The sequence below is a fragment of the Dermacentor albipictus genome, chromosome 3, assembly GCF_038994185.2.
Source record: "Dermacentor albipictus isolate Rhodes 1998 colony chromosome 3, USDA_Dalb.pri_finalv2, whole genome shotgun sequence".
In the NCBI taxonomy this organism is placed as follows: domain Eukaryota; kingdom Metazoa; phylum Arthropoda; class Arachnida; order Ixodida; family Ixodidae; genus Dermacentor; species Dermacentor albipictus.
Window position 1 is genome coordinate 100,188,638 of NC_091823.1, and position 18,120 is coordinate 100,206,757.

Genomic DNA, 18,120 nt, shown 5'->3' on the forward strand with positions numbered 1-18,120 from the left:
TTTATCACAGTAATTCTGTATAAAATATGGCTGGCAGCCTGGACACCTTTAAAGGCAGTAAATATGGTAGTGCTTGGAAGCGTCCAGCCGTCTAGCAGCTCCAACTCAGTCGGTCTTTACGGGCGAGGCGGTTCAGGTGCAAGAACGCCACAGCACCTATACTCCATCTCAGTAGTTCCCTGCAGTACTGTGGAACCTGCAGCGCTCTTTAAGCAATAGGAAGGCAGAATGCCCTTCGAGATTTGTTCATCCACACCACGTCATGTGTTCAGCGTCTTCTAGCTTATCTTGTCGATACATGTTCCACGGTTGGTGGATTGAGGCAACAAACGTTTTCGCGTTCTAACCATAAACTGCGTTCACATGAATGCGACAACGGGGCTTCGCTTCATATTATACAATTTATCAACCGTTCATTGCAGCTTCCTTGGCCAAAAGTGTACGGGCGAAAGCCGTTATAAATGTTCACCGGTGCCGCGTCGTCTGCTAGGCCTCTATTTGACGTTTGCTCGCCACCGTCATCGCGTACCATACTGAGTGATGGTAGTAAATTAGCGATTCAGTGAACAATTGGCCTTTACAGCATTTCGCATCGTCAACGCATCAGCATTGATAATGCTTTGACGGCATCTCATAACAGGAAGTCAAACAACCATTACAACTCGGCGCCGCCTCTGCACTCTTAAGCAAAATTGCACCCTTTGGTTCGTATCTTGCCACACAACAATAATCGTAATCTGTCTTGTCCGCATGTCTTTCCTTTAACGCTGCGAGCCCGGTACTTCCAAGTCACGAACGGTATGCGCGTTATGAGCATGACAGAACATTCTCGACCGGAAAGTAGCGAGCGCAGCGTTTTCAAGAAACTCAAGTAAGACAGACGACGATTATCGTTGTGTGGCAAGATTTGACCCAAAGGGGTGTACATTTAAGAGTGTGTAGTCCTTTGCAGCGTAAAAAATGGCTGTGGCTTAGCTAAGGTTAAGCCCAGGATGCGAAGCATACTAGCCTTTATTTTAGTTGTTGAACCACTGTTTAGCCTGGTGAACTGCTGTTGCTTGGCTATATTTGGTTCGGCTAGACGAAGAAACAACTCATGCGTTACTCTGCTTCGCCTTCAAGAGTGGAACGCGGCAGCGTTCCCGTCGACCCGCCAAGGGGTGTAAGACAATGGGCTACGGCGCAGCGACTACGCGCCCCGCATTGGACGCGGTGAGCGTCGAGCAACGCAGCGTTCGGCGTGGCACCGAAATGTGCACCTGAGCAAGCGACGCACGCCTGAGCCTTAGAAACAGCTCGTTTCTAAGGCAACACCGCATTCACTAGAGGCGCTTTTGTACCGCTTTGAAGCATCGTACTCGTGGCTCAGTGGTAGCGTCTCCGTCTCACACTCCGGAGACCCTGGTTCGATTCCCACCCAGCCCATCTTGCAAGAGTTGAGCCAAAGCCACCTAGAAAATCAGACTCTGTAGCACGTCGCAACCTTGGCTTCTCATTCCAACGAGCAGCTCTTTTTCCAGGAGGCATCTCATCTCGTGAGTGTCTAGCACAGGCAAGCGCAGCTACGCCGCGAGCGACGGCGCGAGTTGGAGCCCCGTTTCTCCTCTTTCGTGACGTCACGGTGTCACGTGGTATTGAAGGCGACACCGCCGCGCCTGAGGAGCTGGGTTGAGCTCTCGTAATATGCTTCGCATAAAACAAACAGCTGATCTCAATAATAATGACAAAACATGCGTACCTGATGATTTGCCCTCAGCGTGAGATGAGACCAAGCAATGACGCATTTTGCCATTTATTTCTTACCGTCAGTAATTCGCGGTATATATAGGACTTACGTGCGCAAAGTGACTAATATGTGACGTATCGCTGTAACGTATCATCTACCAATCAAAACTAATCTAATTGCGCCAATAATCAAACAGTTGCGCCCGGAACTATATCCCGCTGCGCCTGTGTGCACCTCGTACCTTCGGCGGTGCTGCAAGTTAGAGCATAGTTGTTGTCTGGTGGCGTCTTTCAGTGATCGTGGGCAGACGCGAACAGCGCGTCGCGCCGGCGTCTCACGGGCGTCTCGTCAGCGTCGAGGCCCCAGTTCCTGCTGGCTGCAGCAAGTTAGATATCGCTTTAGAGGCCGCCGACTAATGAATAATGACACGTTGATACTGCGAACTCGTTTTATTGTAAGATATCAATCTGGAGGTTATATATACTGAAGTTCATATTTGCGTCTGGGCAGGGCTCAGGTGGCCCGCACTGTAAAGGTCGTCTCCCGCCCGATGCCAAACACGTGAGTGACAACGGCACCTTCTAGCCACATCTCTTCTCCCTTGCAAGATATTCCCTTCTCCTGTCTTCTACAATGACCTTCTTTCCTGTGCAAACAAACTTTAGGCGCCGCCCTCTTCACCATCACACACTATCATCTCTCAGCGATGACAGACTGTTAAGCCAGAACTGAACGACCGCTCGTGTGTGTTGCCCCATTTTCTTCATTGTGGTATTAGTGTTTTGCAGTGCTGGGGTACTTGATTTTCAAGCATGTCGTAATGTGGGGGAATTGCATCTAATGCGACGTAGCGCTATTAGTTATGATCAGTGCATGAATGCCAATGCGAAGTGTCATGGTGAAATTTTACCATTATAGATTTGCGCCAACTTGATATAGGCGCAAATAGACACCGTAGAGTCGCGTTTCGGCTGGCTTTGGGTTAGTTCTAACCAGTTCTAACCATAGTAGAAAGGCAACAAGCGCTGCCATTCTGTATGATTTCTTTCGTTTGCGCCCTATTAGCGCGCACGTTCATTTTTTTGTTATTGTGTGAAATGAATCAACTAACTTGTATGCCATTCAATGTTAGAGGCTTCCGCGGAACACTGAAAAGCAACAGGCAGCAGTCGACTTAACACTCGGAAATCATGCCGACGCACTCTTCCCACAGGAAACAAAATTCTGAACTTGTCTAGATGTTATCGCCTTTAGGAGCAAGTTTCAAGTGGCAGCTTTTCAATGTGATTGTAATTTTTACGGTACTTCGCGCACTCCCGGAGAGCTGGCTAGCTGGCTGTGTCTCTGACCGTATTCCCGCCAATTTGGGTGACCGGGTAGTCCATGATCTAGTGTTCAGAGCATCGCGCTGGCTGTGACGAGTGAACCGAGATCGAAACCAATCGTCGGGCCAATTCGGGCCACGGGCACGTGGCATTGCGTATGTGTCGCTCATCAATTAACCCTTGTTATCGGACTTCACGCACTTTCCGGGAGCTGCGTATCTATGTATCTACGTATGTTTGCATCTAACCGTTCTCCCGCCGACCTGGGTCGAATCTGGATCGTGTTTGGCTAGATACCTGGGTCAATTGAATCTGAACGAAATTACAAGCGATGAGTTCCTCCACCCTTGCGAATTCTTTTAAGCACGCGCCACGCGCGTACCTCATGGCGGCGCCGCTAGATGGCACAGCACGAACACTGCGAAGTGCGAGAGAGGAGCCCAGCTGCATGCACGCCTCATATATTATGCGTTTTGGTGGCGGCAGTATGGTGTGTTGCAACATATTTGCTTCAATGCTAATCGCATTAACGTCGACATTCATCGTGGGAGGGCTCCTGCCGGATTTTCGATGTTGGAAAATAAATCGCACATGGCGAGGCAAATATGCACCTGTGGCTAAAGCCCACAGCAGGGTCCCCGAGGGAATGTATTAGTGGTTAAACTCCTCGCTTACAAAACTTTCACACTTCCTAAGATATAATATGCCAGCGCTGCCTTTTATCTATAAGCAGCTAATCCAACTCTCTAGAATCCCTGCAAAACCACGAGACTGCGTTCACAGGCTTAACGAATACTTTCATAACACAGCCATCTCGGCTTCAGAAACACAGCCTGAACTTCCTATACTCACCTCCCTCCGTATGATCGCATGACTTTGTTTTTACCGTACGTTCTTTATGGCTCCCCAGCATACACCAACCAAATCCGTTCAGTGTTTGCCGCCACTGCCGCCCCAACGCCGTTTATCCCCCAAGAGCTCATACGGAACACATTTCAGTTGTTGTTCTTGTTGTTGTTCCGCGCATAGGCAAATACCAGAACGATCTCCAGGCCCACATTGCCCTGCAGTTACTGACCACTCTCCGTTCAAAGTCCACATCCCTGTTTGACCTTCCTTAACGCACGTACTATGCAACGCCGATTTCTACTCCCGACGATCATGTAATGTCCCACCAGAGGGCCCCTTGCGGCATATTAAATAAAAATAAAAAAATGATCGAGTTCGGGAAAGTCTAAGCTTTCAAAAAGGAAGCTTCGAGACGTCCTTTTCTTGTTATCGAGAATGAACGGCAGAGTAACAAGAAATCATGAATATTTTCAGATTCGAAGCAAAAAAAAAATAAAGAAATGACGTAAGGGACGCGACATTTGGCAGTGAAGAAAACGTCAACGTGACCGAGGGGCACGCGCGCCGCGCCCAGCACGCGAAAAAGCGAACGGGGGACGCCGAAGTCGGGTGTTCGCCGCTAGCTGCGCCCAGTGCCGGGGCCCTGCCGTGCGCCGCCGTCGCAGCTCCCGGTGTCGTGGCGGTCGGGAGACCTGCAGGACTGTCGGTGGGGGAAGGTGCGGACAAGGCACGTATACTGCGCAACGAGAGAAGCAGCTGGGCCGCGCGTGGTCCTCCGATCCGCCGACATGTCCAGGACTTTGCCCCCCTTTACCGAGGAGGAGGAGGAGGACACCACCCCTCCGGCGAAAAAACGAAGGACCGACGACGGTTCCGGCAACGACGCGTCAGACAAGGCGAATGTGAGTGCACACATTCCCTTGCATAGGCTTGAGTACACGCTTCCCGCTTCCCGATCCACATTTCCGTTGCTAAAACAGTTTTTTTTCCCCTAAGCCTGATGAAACCCGTAAACAGTTTTCGTAAAAAAAGCGCCAAAGACGAAGACGAAGTCGAAGGAACACATACGACAGGGCTGGCGCCAGTCCTGTCGTATGTGTTCCACAGGACGTATGTGTGTTCGTATGTATGTATGTGTGTTCGTATATGAGTGTTCGTTGTATGTGTGTTCGTATGTATGTTCGCCAGTCCTGTCGACAGGGCTGGCGCCAGTCCTGTCGTATGTGTTCCACAGGACGTATGTGTGTTCGTATGTATGTATGTGTGTTCGTATATGTGTGTTCGTTGTATGTGTGTTCGTATGTATGTTCGCCAGTCCTGTCGACAGGGCTGGCGCCAGTCCTGTCGTATGTGTTCCACAGGACGTATGTGTGTTCGTATGTATGTATGTATGTGTGTTCGTATATGTGTGCTCGTATGTATGTTCGCCAGTCCTGTCGTATACGACAGGACTGGCGCCAGTTTCGTCGTAAGCGTTCCTTCGACTTCGTCTTCGTCTTTAGCGTTTTTTTATGAAAACTGTCGAGATCAACCAACTCGCCCAAATCAAGGTATTGTTGCAAGCCCATAAAAGCACGTGAACAGTACCGCGCGCCTAGTCGCGCGGCCCTTTTTTGCATGTTGCGGGCTTTCAGTAAGGCTTACAAAAAAAACTTTCATGCATCATGTACAGAGCAACAGAAAGATGAATCGGGAATATCTCGTAGTGGCCTACAGCACTCTGATTGACAATGTTAGGCGAAAAAAGAAAGAACGTAGGTCTGACTTGCTCCAAGTGAGGGCAGACATTGCCATGGTTCAGTTCTGCTACGTGGCACTCGCGTATGTTCATACTGTGGTACAAGTTACGTTGGGCGCCCTGTATATTTATTGTACAGTTGCATATGTCTATAACGACCCCGGCTCTAACAATCTCTTGTTGTTGTTTTTTCTCACCAATACTGTTCACGTATCTTGCTTCTGATGACATGCTTTAAAATATGAAGCATTACTCCTGGCGTTTGGAACGCTGTTTACTTCGCTGCTCTAACGCCTTGTTTTAGCTATAGCGACGCAGGCTTGATAAAGGAGCCACACTGACGTCTGAGTCACGCGTGGCGCCTACAGCGCGGCTCTATAGTGTAAGCGGTACATATTTATCTCAAATGTAATAATCCAAGAAATCTGCGGCGCGAAATAGGCGCAGACAGAGAGCACACACGATGGGAGGGGAGCCCGTCTAGTCGATGTGTGTTCTCTGTCCGCGTCTATGATGCGCCGTCGATTTCTCGGAGTATGACACACCGACTAGTACAAACCAAGACTCTGCCTCTTTCAAAAGGTTTCACAGATGCCGTTGAACTGGTACTGAAAAGTTAAGACTGCGAATGAAAGGCGTTAGCGACGGTTACGCAAATCGGGAAGCCCAGGGAAACGAAAATTATGTAGGTGCATATATATATATAATGCAAGCCGATCACTGTCGTGCTTGGAGATAAAGTGCCGGATTTCGAACGCAAAGACTACCCGTGACTTGAAATTTGAGCGCCTGCTTCTTTGATTGTAAGAGTTTGCCCCTTCTCTGTTACAGTGACTTAGTATAGGTTGTTGCCTCGGGTTGGTTGGGCAGTTGCTTTCTCTCTTACACTGACCGTGCCATCTACATTTGCGCACGCAGGGACTGCAGGCCCCGGCTAACTCGTCAGCACAGAATCCGCCAGAGATTGACGAGAGCCTCTACTCTAGACAACTGTAAGTTGTCCTGTCACGTGATGCCTGGGGTGCTTACCGAAGTGAACCTATCGCATCGCGTTTTTTGTTTCATTTCAATGCGCAAGCTATTCTTCCCCGAAGTTCGCATCAACTTCTGGTCAACTTGGGCCTGCACTGGCCTTTTATTCTTATTTTTCGTGGGCGAGATAAGTTCTATATCGGCCTCAATCTCAGTGGCATACTAAAATCTCTTGTCTGCAATCTTGCAGCTAAGCGAAATTCCATATTGCGACTCGCTCGCCGGGGTTCGTGTTTCTTCATTTCCGCCCCCCCCCCCATCTCTCTAAAACCTGCCTTACTTCAATTTTTGTTCATCTTTCTTTTTATGGCAGGACTCTTTCCTCAGTTTATATGCCTAAACGAGAAGTTCTTTGTATTTTTGGTTTCGTTTCTCTCGTGTTGCTTCACTAACTTCCTGCAGAAATAAGACTTGCATGATGACTGGCGCACATTTAACGCGTAATATTAGCTTAGGCTGACAATTGACTTAATTAGCACACAGGGTGTCCTGGAAAGGGAACGTTCACGGAGAACCTGTATGTATCCTCGCGGGTCACATACTTTGGTTGTGAGACCAAATATCTTTATACAACTGCTTGGTTGCGTCGTTGGCGTTTTTGTAACGTATCGTGCTTTTTTCAGTTTGATTTTATACTTGTGAATGCCTGCCGTTACCCGTTAAGCAGTGGTGTAACAGCATAGGGAGGGGGTAGGGGGAGGCGGTCACTTACAACGCGTAGGCGCTGGCAAGAAAGATGAGCAAAAAAACAAAAAAAACCCCACGTGGCTCCTTTTTCACAGCTACGTGCTCGGGCGCGACGCCATGTTACGCATGGCACAATCGGACGTGCTGATATCCGGTATGGGGGGACTGGGCGTGGAGATCGCCAAGAACGTCGTTCTGGGGGGCGTCAAGTCGGTCACCATTCACGACACGGCCGTTTGCACACGAGACGATCTTTCATCGCAGGTGAGGACGTTTTTTTTTTCCCTTTTTTTCATTCGTGCCGTATTCCCTCAGGTGTCGTCGTAGGAGCGGGAACCAAATAGTGTTTAAACCGTGCAAATCTCCAGCGTTTGATCAAATAGTTGTTAATATGATTGGATTTTTGTGCGCTTCACGTACAGTAGCTAATAGTAGCTTGCACGTTTCGTATTAGTTGTTTTCATTGACTTCCAGCTTGTCGACAACTGCAGTTTAGACGACGTTGTCGGTAAACAGGAGAGATAAGTGTGGCTTCTTGCCTTTGTCTACTGCTACTTTGTGCTTGCGGTTTTCATTGTTGCATCGTGTTATCGTGGTGAAACAAGGAGCTCTTGGTATTCGAGTGATTTAGATGGGCGGATTACTTGAGCGCACAACTGTCACTGCGCAAGCATAAGTGCGGTATAGGATAGGTGCATTAATCGAATAGTTTAATTAGACGAGTAAACACATGAACAGAAATTGGTTCCAAGATCCATAATGCTCAATCCGACTACACCGATCCAGGTGGTGCAGGTTCACGACGAGGCTGGTGTGCGAGGAGTAGCTGCATCAAACAATGATGTGGCTGTTGAAAATGACGATAGAAGCATGTTCGGGACAGAATTGGTTCATTATTTGCAGGCGTAGTTATTAAAATGATTGCTGAATGTCTGAATGAATTTAATATAACCAATATTACTACAGTTCATAAGGGAGATGTTGCTAGTGATCTTAACAATTGCAGGACAATTTCAGTCCTCCTCCTTCATTTCAAAATTCTTTAGCGTGTTTTCACGACAGACTAACAGGTTTACAGCCCCCCCCCCCCCCTAAGTTATAAGAGAATCACAGTACGGTTTCCAGAAAAGCAGGTCCCTAGGACAGGCACGAATGCCCATTAAACATAAAATAGTAGGAACAATGAAAGAAAATTAGTGACGGTTGGTTTATTCTTAGACAAAAATAGTCGCTGTTTTGCCCGAAAGGTGAAGCATCGATTGCGATAGCAAATTAGTAGACAGCCATACAAAGTAAGGCTAGTGGTTTTATCGTCAGTATAGACTTACAAGCATTCGATAATTAACTAAATTAACAAGCATAGTGTCAACGCGCACAGGCAAACATGAACACATCACACTCGACGACCACCGACACTCGCTGCCAAAATGCTGGCGTGAGGAAGCGCGGCAGCAGCAGCGAGCGAAGTGACCTTCGTGCTGTCTATCGCTTCAACGCAAACTGAGCTGCGAGAACGCAGCACGCCCAAAGGTATGAGCCGTCGGCGCAGCTAGACCCTGCCCTCAAAGCAGGGCACTTTCAAGATACGGCCAGGGCGACTGCGTGCGGCCGCGCATGCGGAGTTGCTGGCAGAGCACAACGCCGCCCTCCATCCCTCCCCTCCCCCCCGGTGCCTCGCGCGCTACGAAAGACGGCGCGCTTCTTCCCCGCCTTCCTCCCTTTCGCGCGCGATTGAGCCAGCTTCATTGGCTCCCCACGCACGCTTTTCCTCGCACCTACGGCGCGCGGCGACGGTGATATCACCGTTGGGATTTACACAGAACATCACGGCGACGGCGCAGTCGCCGACAACGGCAAAAATGCGCCTGGAGTGTCCATATAATGCTATTGCAATGAGAAGGCGTTTGATGCTGTTCAAAGCGATATTTTACTCAAAAAGCTCGAAATGTGTGGTGTGCGAGGAGTAGCTCTAAGAGTGCTCAGCACTTAAATGTCAAATTGCTACTAGTATGTGCTTATTAATTTATCGTCTGGTGAAATGTTGATGCGGCAGGCTCTATTTTGGGGTCCTTGCTGTTTTTAAGGTATGCGGATGATACAACAAATTTACCCGGTTGCCTTGATATAGTGATGTACGCCGATAATAGGAATGTGTATAGAAAATGCTTAGAGAATAGTGCCAGTGCTTACCTCCAAGATCTGCGAAAATGTTTAGAGGTGAATGGCCTAAGCATAAATACAAAGGACACTAAATTCGTCACTTTTGAACCAACAGGCAGGAAAAATCGCGAAGCTATTTATTACGTTACGATTTGAAGACTGCTTATTGGAACAAGTCGGCGAAATGGAAATTTTGGGCGTATGGTTTAGAGAAAAACTCTCATGGAAGGCACATGTCATTAGGTTGTCACCTGAACTAGCTCGAATTGCAGAAAGCATATACAAAATACACAAATTATTACCTGTATGGCTGAAGCAAGTGCTATATAACTCACTCTTTTATTCCATAATTAGCTACGCAAGCCTTGTATGGGGAACAACTGCATCCAATAACTATGGGAAGCTAATTCTTCTTCGAAAGAAAATATTGTGCCTATTTGAATATTACACTGCAAATCCGCGGGACTTAGAAGAGCAACCGCTCTTTTCAAAATACAACCTGGTAAAAGCAGGTCTGGTTTACTGTTAAGTTATTACAGTGTATTTACGAAGATTCCCTGTACAACAAATCCAATTACAGTTCAGCCACCCACCCGATCTGGCAGCGTAGACGAACGCCGGCAACACAACCATTGACAGTAAACATTGCAGTATCAGATGACAAAGTTGCTTAACATTGTAGAAAATTAAAATGATTTCGAGAAAAAGCTTATACTTTCAATAACAAATGCAAGCAGATTCCGATTACCATTGACATGTCGTTTTCCATGACAGCAGCAGCACTAGGCATCACACTGTGTTCTTATCATAAAATGATAGATTCAGTGAACGCTTTTTGAGCATACATCTTTATTATGCTTTTTCTTGCAGCTCAGATAGCATTTTTTTTTATGATCGTCACACTATACGTTCTCTTTATTGCGCCGCTGTTGCTTTTCGAGGGAAATATCACCTCGTTATGGTAGTCTGTCTGAAGTGTATACTTTAAATTTGAGCAATACCTGAGACATTTATTGCTTTCTTATTACAAGTGATCTTTTCTACTTGTAAACTGATGCGCATTAGCTTTGTTATGTTATTTAAATGCGATACTTCGCGTTTTTTCTTATTGAATTTTTGTTCCGGACGTGTGCCAGTGCGTCCACAGCTGCGTGAACTGATAAACAAAATATGTTTCGACGTCATATGCATTGTGTAAAGGGGGTCTGGCCAAGTCATGCAAATCACTGCCTTTAGCACATACTGCTCTTTGACCTTTTCTGATGACCAAATAAAAGGAAAATAATAGAGCATTGCGAAGATTAATGTATCGATTGTCCAACCCTATGGGTTAAACACGCGGCGTTGTAGTTTGCTCAGCTGATGCTAGCTTGTGTACAAATATACTTTTACGCTACCGTGATTTAAAGAACGACAGTTTTGTAAACGTGCAGCATACCGACGCCACTGTGTGTTTTTTGAGCCAGGACATTTACCATTTACCAGGCTGTAAGCTCAGCGGCTATACTTCGAAGACAGCTTCGCTTCGGTCAAATAGCGCTTGTTGCCGCAATAGCGGGAAAAATATATGGCCTTTCTTTCCAAGGAGCGATGTCAAAACTCGATACCGCCTCAAGGCCTGAGGAACCTACAAATGCTACATTTTTTTTTTGTAAGAACGCTCACGCTGCACGACAATACGTATTTTCTTTGGACGCACTTCAGATATTTTAAAGTTGATTCAACATCTTACGATATTGTTTCACGTCTATTGCATTGCGGCACTAGCTTCCTCGCTAGGCGATACAGCAGAATATTTTTTACACTGGTTGGAGTGGGGTCAATACCATATTTGCTTAAGCTTTAGTATCAGCACGCTTCAGTTTCTCAATGGAAAAAGAGGGCGCGTTCAACCTAGAGGCTCAAATGAAGTCAGAATAAAGTTGAAGATTTGGCTCTTTTTACTGACCTCAGCAATTTATACGTGTTTGGGAATATTGCTGCATGTCCTGTTAGGATGACTTACTGCACCACGAACAGTGTTTGCCGCCTGCACTGTGATGCTTGTATGTTTTCCAGTACTACCTATGCGAGGAGAACCTGGGCGAGAACAGAGCCTCCGCTTCCGAGCCATGGCTGACGCGACTTAACCAATACGTGTGTGTGAAGACCTATACGAAGCCGCTGTCCCCGGACTTTGTGCAGAACTTCAGTGTAGGTGGCAATGTTCTGGAGCTAACGCACGAGTGAAATTCTGTAGCTTGCATTGGTTCCTTTGACATCGTAGCTAACGTCACTGGAATTCCGAAAATCACCTGCAGACCACAGTGAGAGTGCACAAAGCTTATTTTCGGGTCTGAGAGTTACCCGTCAATAATCTGCATTCTATAATTGTTGTACTCGGATTGGTCGGAACAGGTAACGTCATAAAAAGCTGAAACCGAATGATCACAAAGCGGAGGGCGAGAGGTACAAGGCCGAATTCGCAAAAGCTTTGCGCTCGTGAGTGATCTTTGCCGTTGGCTGTCCGCCTATGCTAAATATAAGTCCACTGCCAGATTTCGCTGAAAAGTGCTCTTACGAACAATTAAAGCGTAAGAACTTTTTGCGAACGAAAAGCATTGTGGGTAGTTAGGCTCAAGGGGCCGAGTTCACACATCAGTTCGATAGCTATTATCAGTAATATGAGCCGGGCAATCATTTGATGATTAAGCCACTGTGGCCTACCAATGATTCAAATAAGATTTACGCACCAATATATTTGTGAATTCAGCCTCATATTTATGTAGTGACCGGGGCTCTCATTTGCATAAGGTCCGTTAGGCACATGCTTATGTCCCTGGGCTTTGTCAAAGTTTCTTTGTAATTCAGAAAGGAAGTACACCGAAAGAATAGCGCCAATTTTTTATTGAAATCAGATTCAGTACCTCCACAGCATGAAAGTCATGTTTGCGAGGCATGATCGCGAACTAAAGTCTATATTCACTAAACGAAAAGAAAAGGTGAATCGTCACTAATATAAGTGCTGGCACGTAGCGGCTGTTTTTCTATAAGCTTGTTAGCAATAAACTGCTATGTTGTTTAGCCTTGCGTTGCTGCCTTCATTGCTGGCTTTAGAGCCTAGACTGTGTCGTTCTCCGACACTTGGCTTCGTGTTCCCACTTGCATGCGGCTTCAAGCTGGGCACTTAAAGGCGCGGATTTCGACACCCATTTGCAGGCAGTTTTCTCCCTTTCGTGCCCCGCTCAAGACAGCCCTTTCGATTGCTGTTCGATGCCCTCATTCCACAGTCCACGCTGCGGCTGCTGCCGCGTATCAACAATGGCCGCTTTAGCAAGGCTACGGAAAGTCACAATCGTGAACTTTCGTTGCAAGCACACTCGGAGCAGTCCGCGGAAAGCGCCGAGAGAAACATGTGCTGGCCTCGAGGGCCACCGCTAGAGAGACCGGCGCTGCTATCGCTTTGACGTAGAAAGTGACGTCACGGCACTCGCGTTCGCGCCTCTGCCGCAGCCAACGCAGCTCGCTGGCTGGGCGACTGAAGCCTTGATTATAGGGTTGTAGATAACGTGTTCCATTGCCCACTTGGCAATTTAGAAGGCCCCTTTTACGGCATGGTTTACTGCTCGGTGCCGCAGTGCCGGACGAATTCGCCCCCCCCCCAAAAAAAAAATAATAAAGAAGCGGAAGCGAGATGCTTGGCTGATAAATGTCACTGAAAACGAAAAAAAAATGGTCTGCCAAAGAGTCGAGCAAGCGATGCACACAGTTCTTGTAGCCTGATCACTTGATATCACATCAGTCGAAATACCCGGTGCGGAGACGCATGCGACCTGGGGACGTATTCTCGGACGATCACTATTCGTCCATAGTATCACCTTCGCATGACGCAGTGCTCAACCAGCCAATCAGATCATCCGGTTTTGCTCAACCAGCCAATGAGCTCGCACTGAAAGTGATATCGCCGAAATCGATCGTCCGAGAGTATGTCTCCAGCGTGCGCGCACATAGGGGATGCATTGGATTGAGGTGACAAAAATATAAGCTGTTGAAGTTCCACGTATTATAATAGACCGCTGATAAATCATCGTCCCGCGATAATTTTGGCGTAAGTGACAAGCTACACTCTCCGCGACGAATGTTCTGAACAGTATTCTTATTGCGGCAGCAGTTCGTATATCTACTTTTATGAAAGATCACGCGAGCTGAATAACCAATGTGAAAGCATTGGGTTGCTCACTCGCCACAACCATTTACTGCCCTACGCACTAGACTGGGATGTATATGCTAGGTTGTTTTGCAGCCAAGATGCCACACATATGACGCATAAAACTTACAAACACTCGGAATTAACAATGACTGAACCGTTGGCGATGCCGAACACTTGGCAGCCGGTGTCAGGTGATGTCGCCTTCCACGTCACGGAGAGATTGCAGCAGGTGGCGCCACAGTATGTCCACGAGGCCAATAGCCATTTAATAGGGGTGACATTAAAAAAAAAAAGTTCACTTACGCTAGAACTGTTCGCAAGAGCACGAAGCAGCCAATCGGGACAACGGACATATGATTACCGAAGGCGGCCGGCCAATGAGGCGCAGCACTTACGAACTAAACGCTTTGCGCTTTCGGCTGCAGGGGTGCTATGCAGGGTGCCCCGAGTTTCTCGCTCGCCCGAGTTTGCTGGACGACAGACAACGAGCAAAGATAGCGTGGAGCGCGCGAAAGCAGCAGACGGCAAAATGTCGAGATGAAGACACCTATGAAAACACGAGCGCCCCTGTGCCCGCCACTTCCTCGTTTCAATTAGGCAGACGAGTGGGCAATGTTACGCGCCAGCGGCGCTTATTGTTATCAGAGCAATATCGCGATACCGTGAGTGTCACAGGCGTGTCTCCTCTTGCGGACATTATCTGCTTATCCACCGTCGCAAGCGTGCGAAGAATGCACACTTGGCGCACTCCCACACCAACCCTTTCATTTCTTTCGAATGCATTAAAAGGCAATTTTTTAATAACTTACTTGCAGAGGTAATGCACTGGGCGGAACAATAAGAGAAGGAACCGACGGTCTGACCACGTTACTCCTCTTTTTTTTTTTCAGCTACCCGTTAGGTAGCGCTCCAATGATAACCCAAGAGTGAATCTGGATAAATCTATGAAATTGGAGCCGTGTCGAGGGTTGCATTTTATGCCTTGATACAGTTAGCCCATTCGTATGAGGGCGTCGGCACAGCTCGCGGAGATCCTGAACTTTGCCAAACTCAGGCTTTCCTTGCATAGCACCGCAGGCCCGTAATCGCAAAGAGCTCTTACCCTAGAACTGTTCGTAAATGAAAATTTCGGCCAATCTTGATGCTGGACACGTAATTTAGCTAAGGCAGACGCACGTTTTCAACGGCCTATATTGAAATGTCATGTGATTAGCTACACGTCGCACTCTCGATAAATTGAGACGCATTGTTGTAACTACAGAGTTGGCAGCTAAATCAAAGAAAAAAAAAGACGGAATATCTTAGTAACGCTGCTCCCTTACTGTTCAGCATATCGCCACCAAGCCCAAGCTTCCCTTATAACCAGATTGTGTCCTTGTAGGTGGTGGTACTGACCGAGACTCCGCTGGAACAGCAACAGCTCATTTCGGACTTCACCCACGGCAACAACATTTCTCTCATTGTGGCCGATACCCGGGGCCTTGCTGGGTGGGTCCCACAGCCGAGCGCCGTTTTCACGTAGCGAAACGTCGTTTTTCAAATCGCTTCGTAAAACCGGCGTTTGTGTCAACGCGTTCACACCTTCTTGCACCGCAGGCAGATATTCTGCGACTTCGGCGAAGACTTCCGAGTGCTGGACACGAACGGAGAGCAGCCGCTGTCTATATTGATCGATTCCATCACCAAGGTATGTAAGAAAGCACGTTCGCTCGCCTATAATTTTGAGAACGCATTACTAGAGGGCCTAGCGGTAAACAAAAAAATATAGATGAGTCTTTCTTTCTTATTCAGGAAGCCACTTTTACCCGTTTCGCTTTGGCTTGTCTCGCGCATTGTTAACTTGGTGTACCTTAGACATAACAGCAATTTAAACTGGCCCAGCAACTGTGCACAGTGGGTGCACGATAGATCCAAATAGAGGCTCTATTTTCGAGACTCATGGCGACTGCACGGACGCCATTATCCGACATGTTGACTCTGATTGGCTGTCGAGAGCTCACGTGCCTTTGAATTTGTGCCGGAAAACGTACTGAATAACGAACGAATACAGATACGACAAGTTAGGGCGCGCTTGTCCATCGCGTGTTGCTGAAATGTTTAGGCTTTGTAACAAAAAAATAATTTGCATTATTTGCTTCACTCACGCTACATGGTATTTGTGTTTTGTTCGAGCACGTCTACCGTTGTGTAGGTCTTTATTCCGTTGTTAGCTTCTTCAAGTGGTCTTGAGCGAAAAGAGAATGAATTGCGAGAAGTTCCGATAATTTTTACGATAATAAACGAGAACTGCCTGTTTCTCATTTAGTCTTACGTTCTCTCCAGCCCACCTATTCGGCAATACTCTACCTAACCGGCAGCATGGGCCACTTCCTGCTTTATCGTCCACACACATTATTAACGCATAATGTGGCGAAGAAATCGCTGAACAGGTCCACTCTTCGCTCATAAGATGAAAGGTTAAAACACATCGATTGATGGGAGCGAAATCTTGACTTTAGCCCCCGAGCGTTTTAGAAAAGTGGATCGAAAAGTGATTGAAAAGCACCTTATAAGGTAGACAGTATCAGTGCGAAAACAGGCGTGGATGTTTCGCTTTCGTTCGTTATGGTCACGGAATAAGATAAACTCTATCTTACACCGTGGTTACGTGATATCTCTCTGCGCACCTGGGCAGGACGAGGAGGGCGTGGTTACCTGCCTGGACAGAATGCGGCACGGCTTCGAAGACGGAGACTACGTCACCTTCTCTGAAGTCAAGGGCATGGCCGAGATAAACAACTGCCCACCGATGAAAATCAAGGTGCTCGGTGAGTGAGCTGTTCTTCTAGTGGCAGCGGAAGTATCGCTTAGAATGTAAAGCCTTCGCCTTAGTACGATGCTATGGAGTCCTTGCCTTTCCTGGTGTGTTTTACGCTCGTCCAGGTCCCTACACATTCTCCATCGGCGACACAACGCAGTTCGGTGAATACACCCTAGGCGGCGTCGCAACCCAAGTAAAGATGCCAAAGGACATCAAGTTTGTGAGTTCTTTTACGTTATTTTATCGAGTGTAGGGTATACTGTTTGTTAGTTGCTTTTAGGGTATACTATCAAGTGTAGGGTATTCAAGCTGATTGAAATCGCTGTGCGCTTCTATCGTAAGTGCGGCCTTGCCTTTTTGTGGTTATTTCTTCAGAGGAAGCAAGCGTTGATGGTCTGCCTGTGGTGTGCATATGCAGAAATCTTTAAGAGAGTCCATGGCTGAGCCGGACTTCGTCATTTCGGACTTCGCCAAAGTGAACCGTGCGCCGCAGCTTCACCTGGGTTTCCAGGCTCTTCACGAATTTCACGAGTTGCACTCGCGCCTTCCTCGGCCATGGAACAAGGTACGTCATCATCACAGTTGGCTAGATCAGTATACATTATAGTGCAACGTCGGCCAAGACGTCTACATGGAACTGGAATGTGTTGTAGAAGTGAGCGCGATGACAAATTCAGTAGTAGAGTATCTATATATGAAGATTGCGTCGGCAGTAAGAGGCATGGCTGAGCAGCATAAGACGCTACATCCATGCCTTTTGCACTGGAAGTTCGCAACGCAAGTTATTGGTCAATCTGTGTTTTTCATTTCAAGTGCTGGAATCGCAACGTTTTCTTTCCACGTCTTTTGTTTTGACATATCTTTTCTAATCGCTCTCACCACGTGATCACATATTTGCTAGAATTACAGTGAGCACGACCGTATTTATTGCCACGCGGCGATAAAGTTTAACGGAAAGTGAGCCGATTTTCGCTTATTTGTTGGCAAGAATAAAAAATGGCCACTCGAGTGCAAGTGTGCTTCAGTTGCTTTCAATATTCTGGTGGTTTACCTTCATTCTAAATCAGGACGTATATCGGCAACATTCCTGCCTAAGTGTCGTCCGTTATTGGCGATCATAGCGGTGATTGTCTCGTTATGATAACGATGCTTATCAAATAACGCCCTCATACGATAACTAATAGATCGTTTTCGCTAATACGAGCTTGATTGCTTAGAAGAAACGAAAGCGACCGTGTACACTTTGGTATGTCCTTCCACTAAAAGGAAGTCGCAATTTCGCCCGAAAAGCAAAGCAATGATTGCTATAGCAAATTATTAGACAGTTGTACGAATTAAGAATAACAGATTTATAGGCCGTAAAAGCTTGCAAACATACTCTTACTAACTAAATTAAGAATCCTGGTGTCGAGCGCATACACACAAACATGAATACATCTCAACGCTGGCAGGAGGAAGAGCGGCAGCAGCAGCGAGCGAATCGACCTTCGTGCTGCCTTTTGCTTCAACGTGACCTAAGCGGCTATAACACAGCGCACACGAAGTTGTGAGCTCTCGGCGCGTCTCGACTCTGAACGCATCGCAGATCGCTTTCAACATAGGGTCCACGCGGCC

General features: G+C 47.3%; 1 protein-coding gene across 1 annotated transcript in view; it reads left to right on the top strand.

The window, feature by feature from the left end:
• The first annotated feature begins 6,550 nt into the window (after window positions 1-6,550).
• The window catches only part of LOC135901327 (ubiquitin-like modifier-activating enzyme 1), a 44,597-nt gene continuing 33,027 nt past the window's right edge, over window positions 6,551-18,120 (top strand). The window contains exons 1-8 of the mRNA XM_065431076.1: window positions 6,551-6,630; window positions 7,453-7,621; window positions 11,576-11,710; window positions 15,088-15,194; window positions 15,303-15,393; window positions 16,381-16,513; window positions 16,629-16,726; window positions 16,925-17,071. Of these exons, the coding sequence (XP_065287148.1) occupies window positions 7,475-7,621; window positions 11,576-11,710; window positions 15,088-15,194; window positions 15,303-15,393; window positions 16,381-16,513; window positions 16,629-16,726; window positions 16,925-17,071 (858 nt within the window). The 5' untranslated portion in view covers window positions 6,551-6,630; window positions 7,453-7,474. The remainder of the gene's footprint in view (window positions 6,631-7,452; window positions 7,622-11,575; window positions 11,711-15,087; window positions 15,195-15,302; window positions 15,394-16,380; window positions 16,514-16,628; window positions 16,727-16,924; window positions 17,072-18,120) is intronic.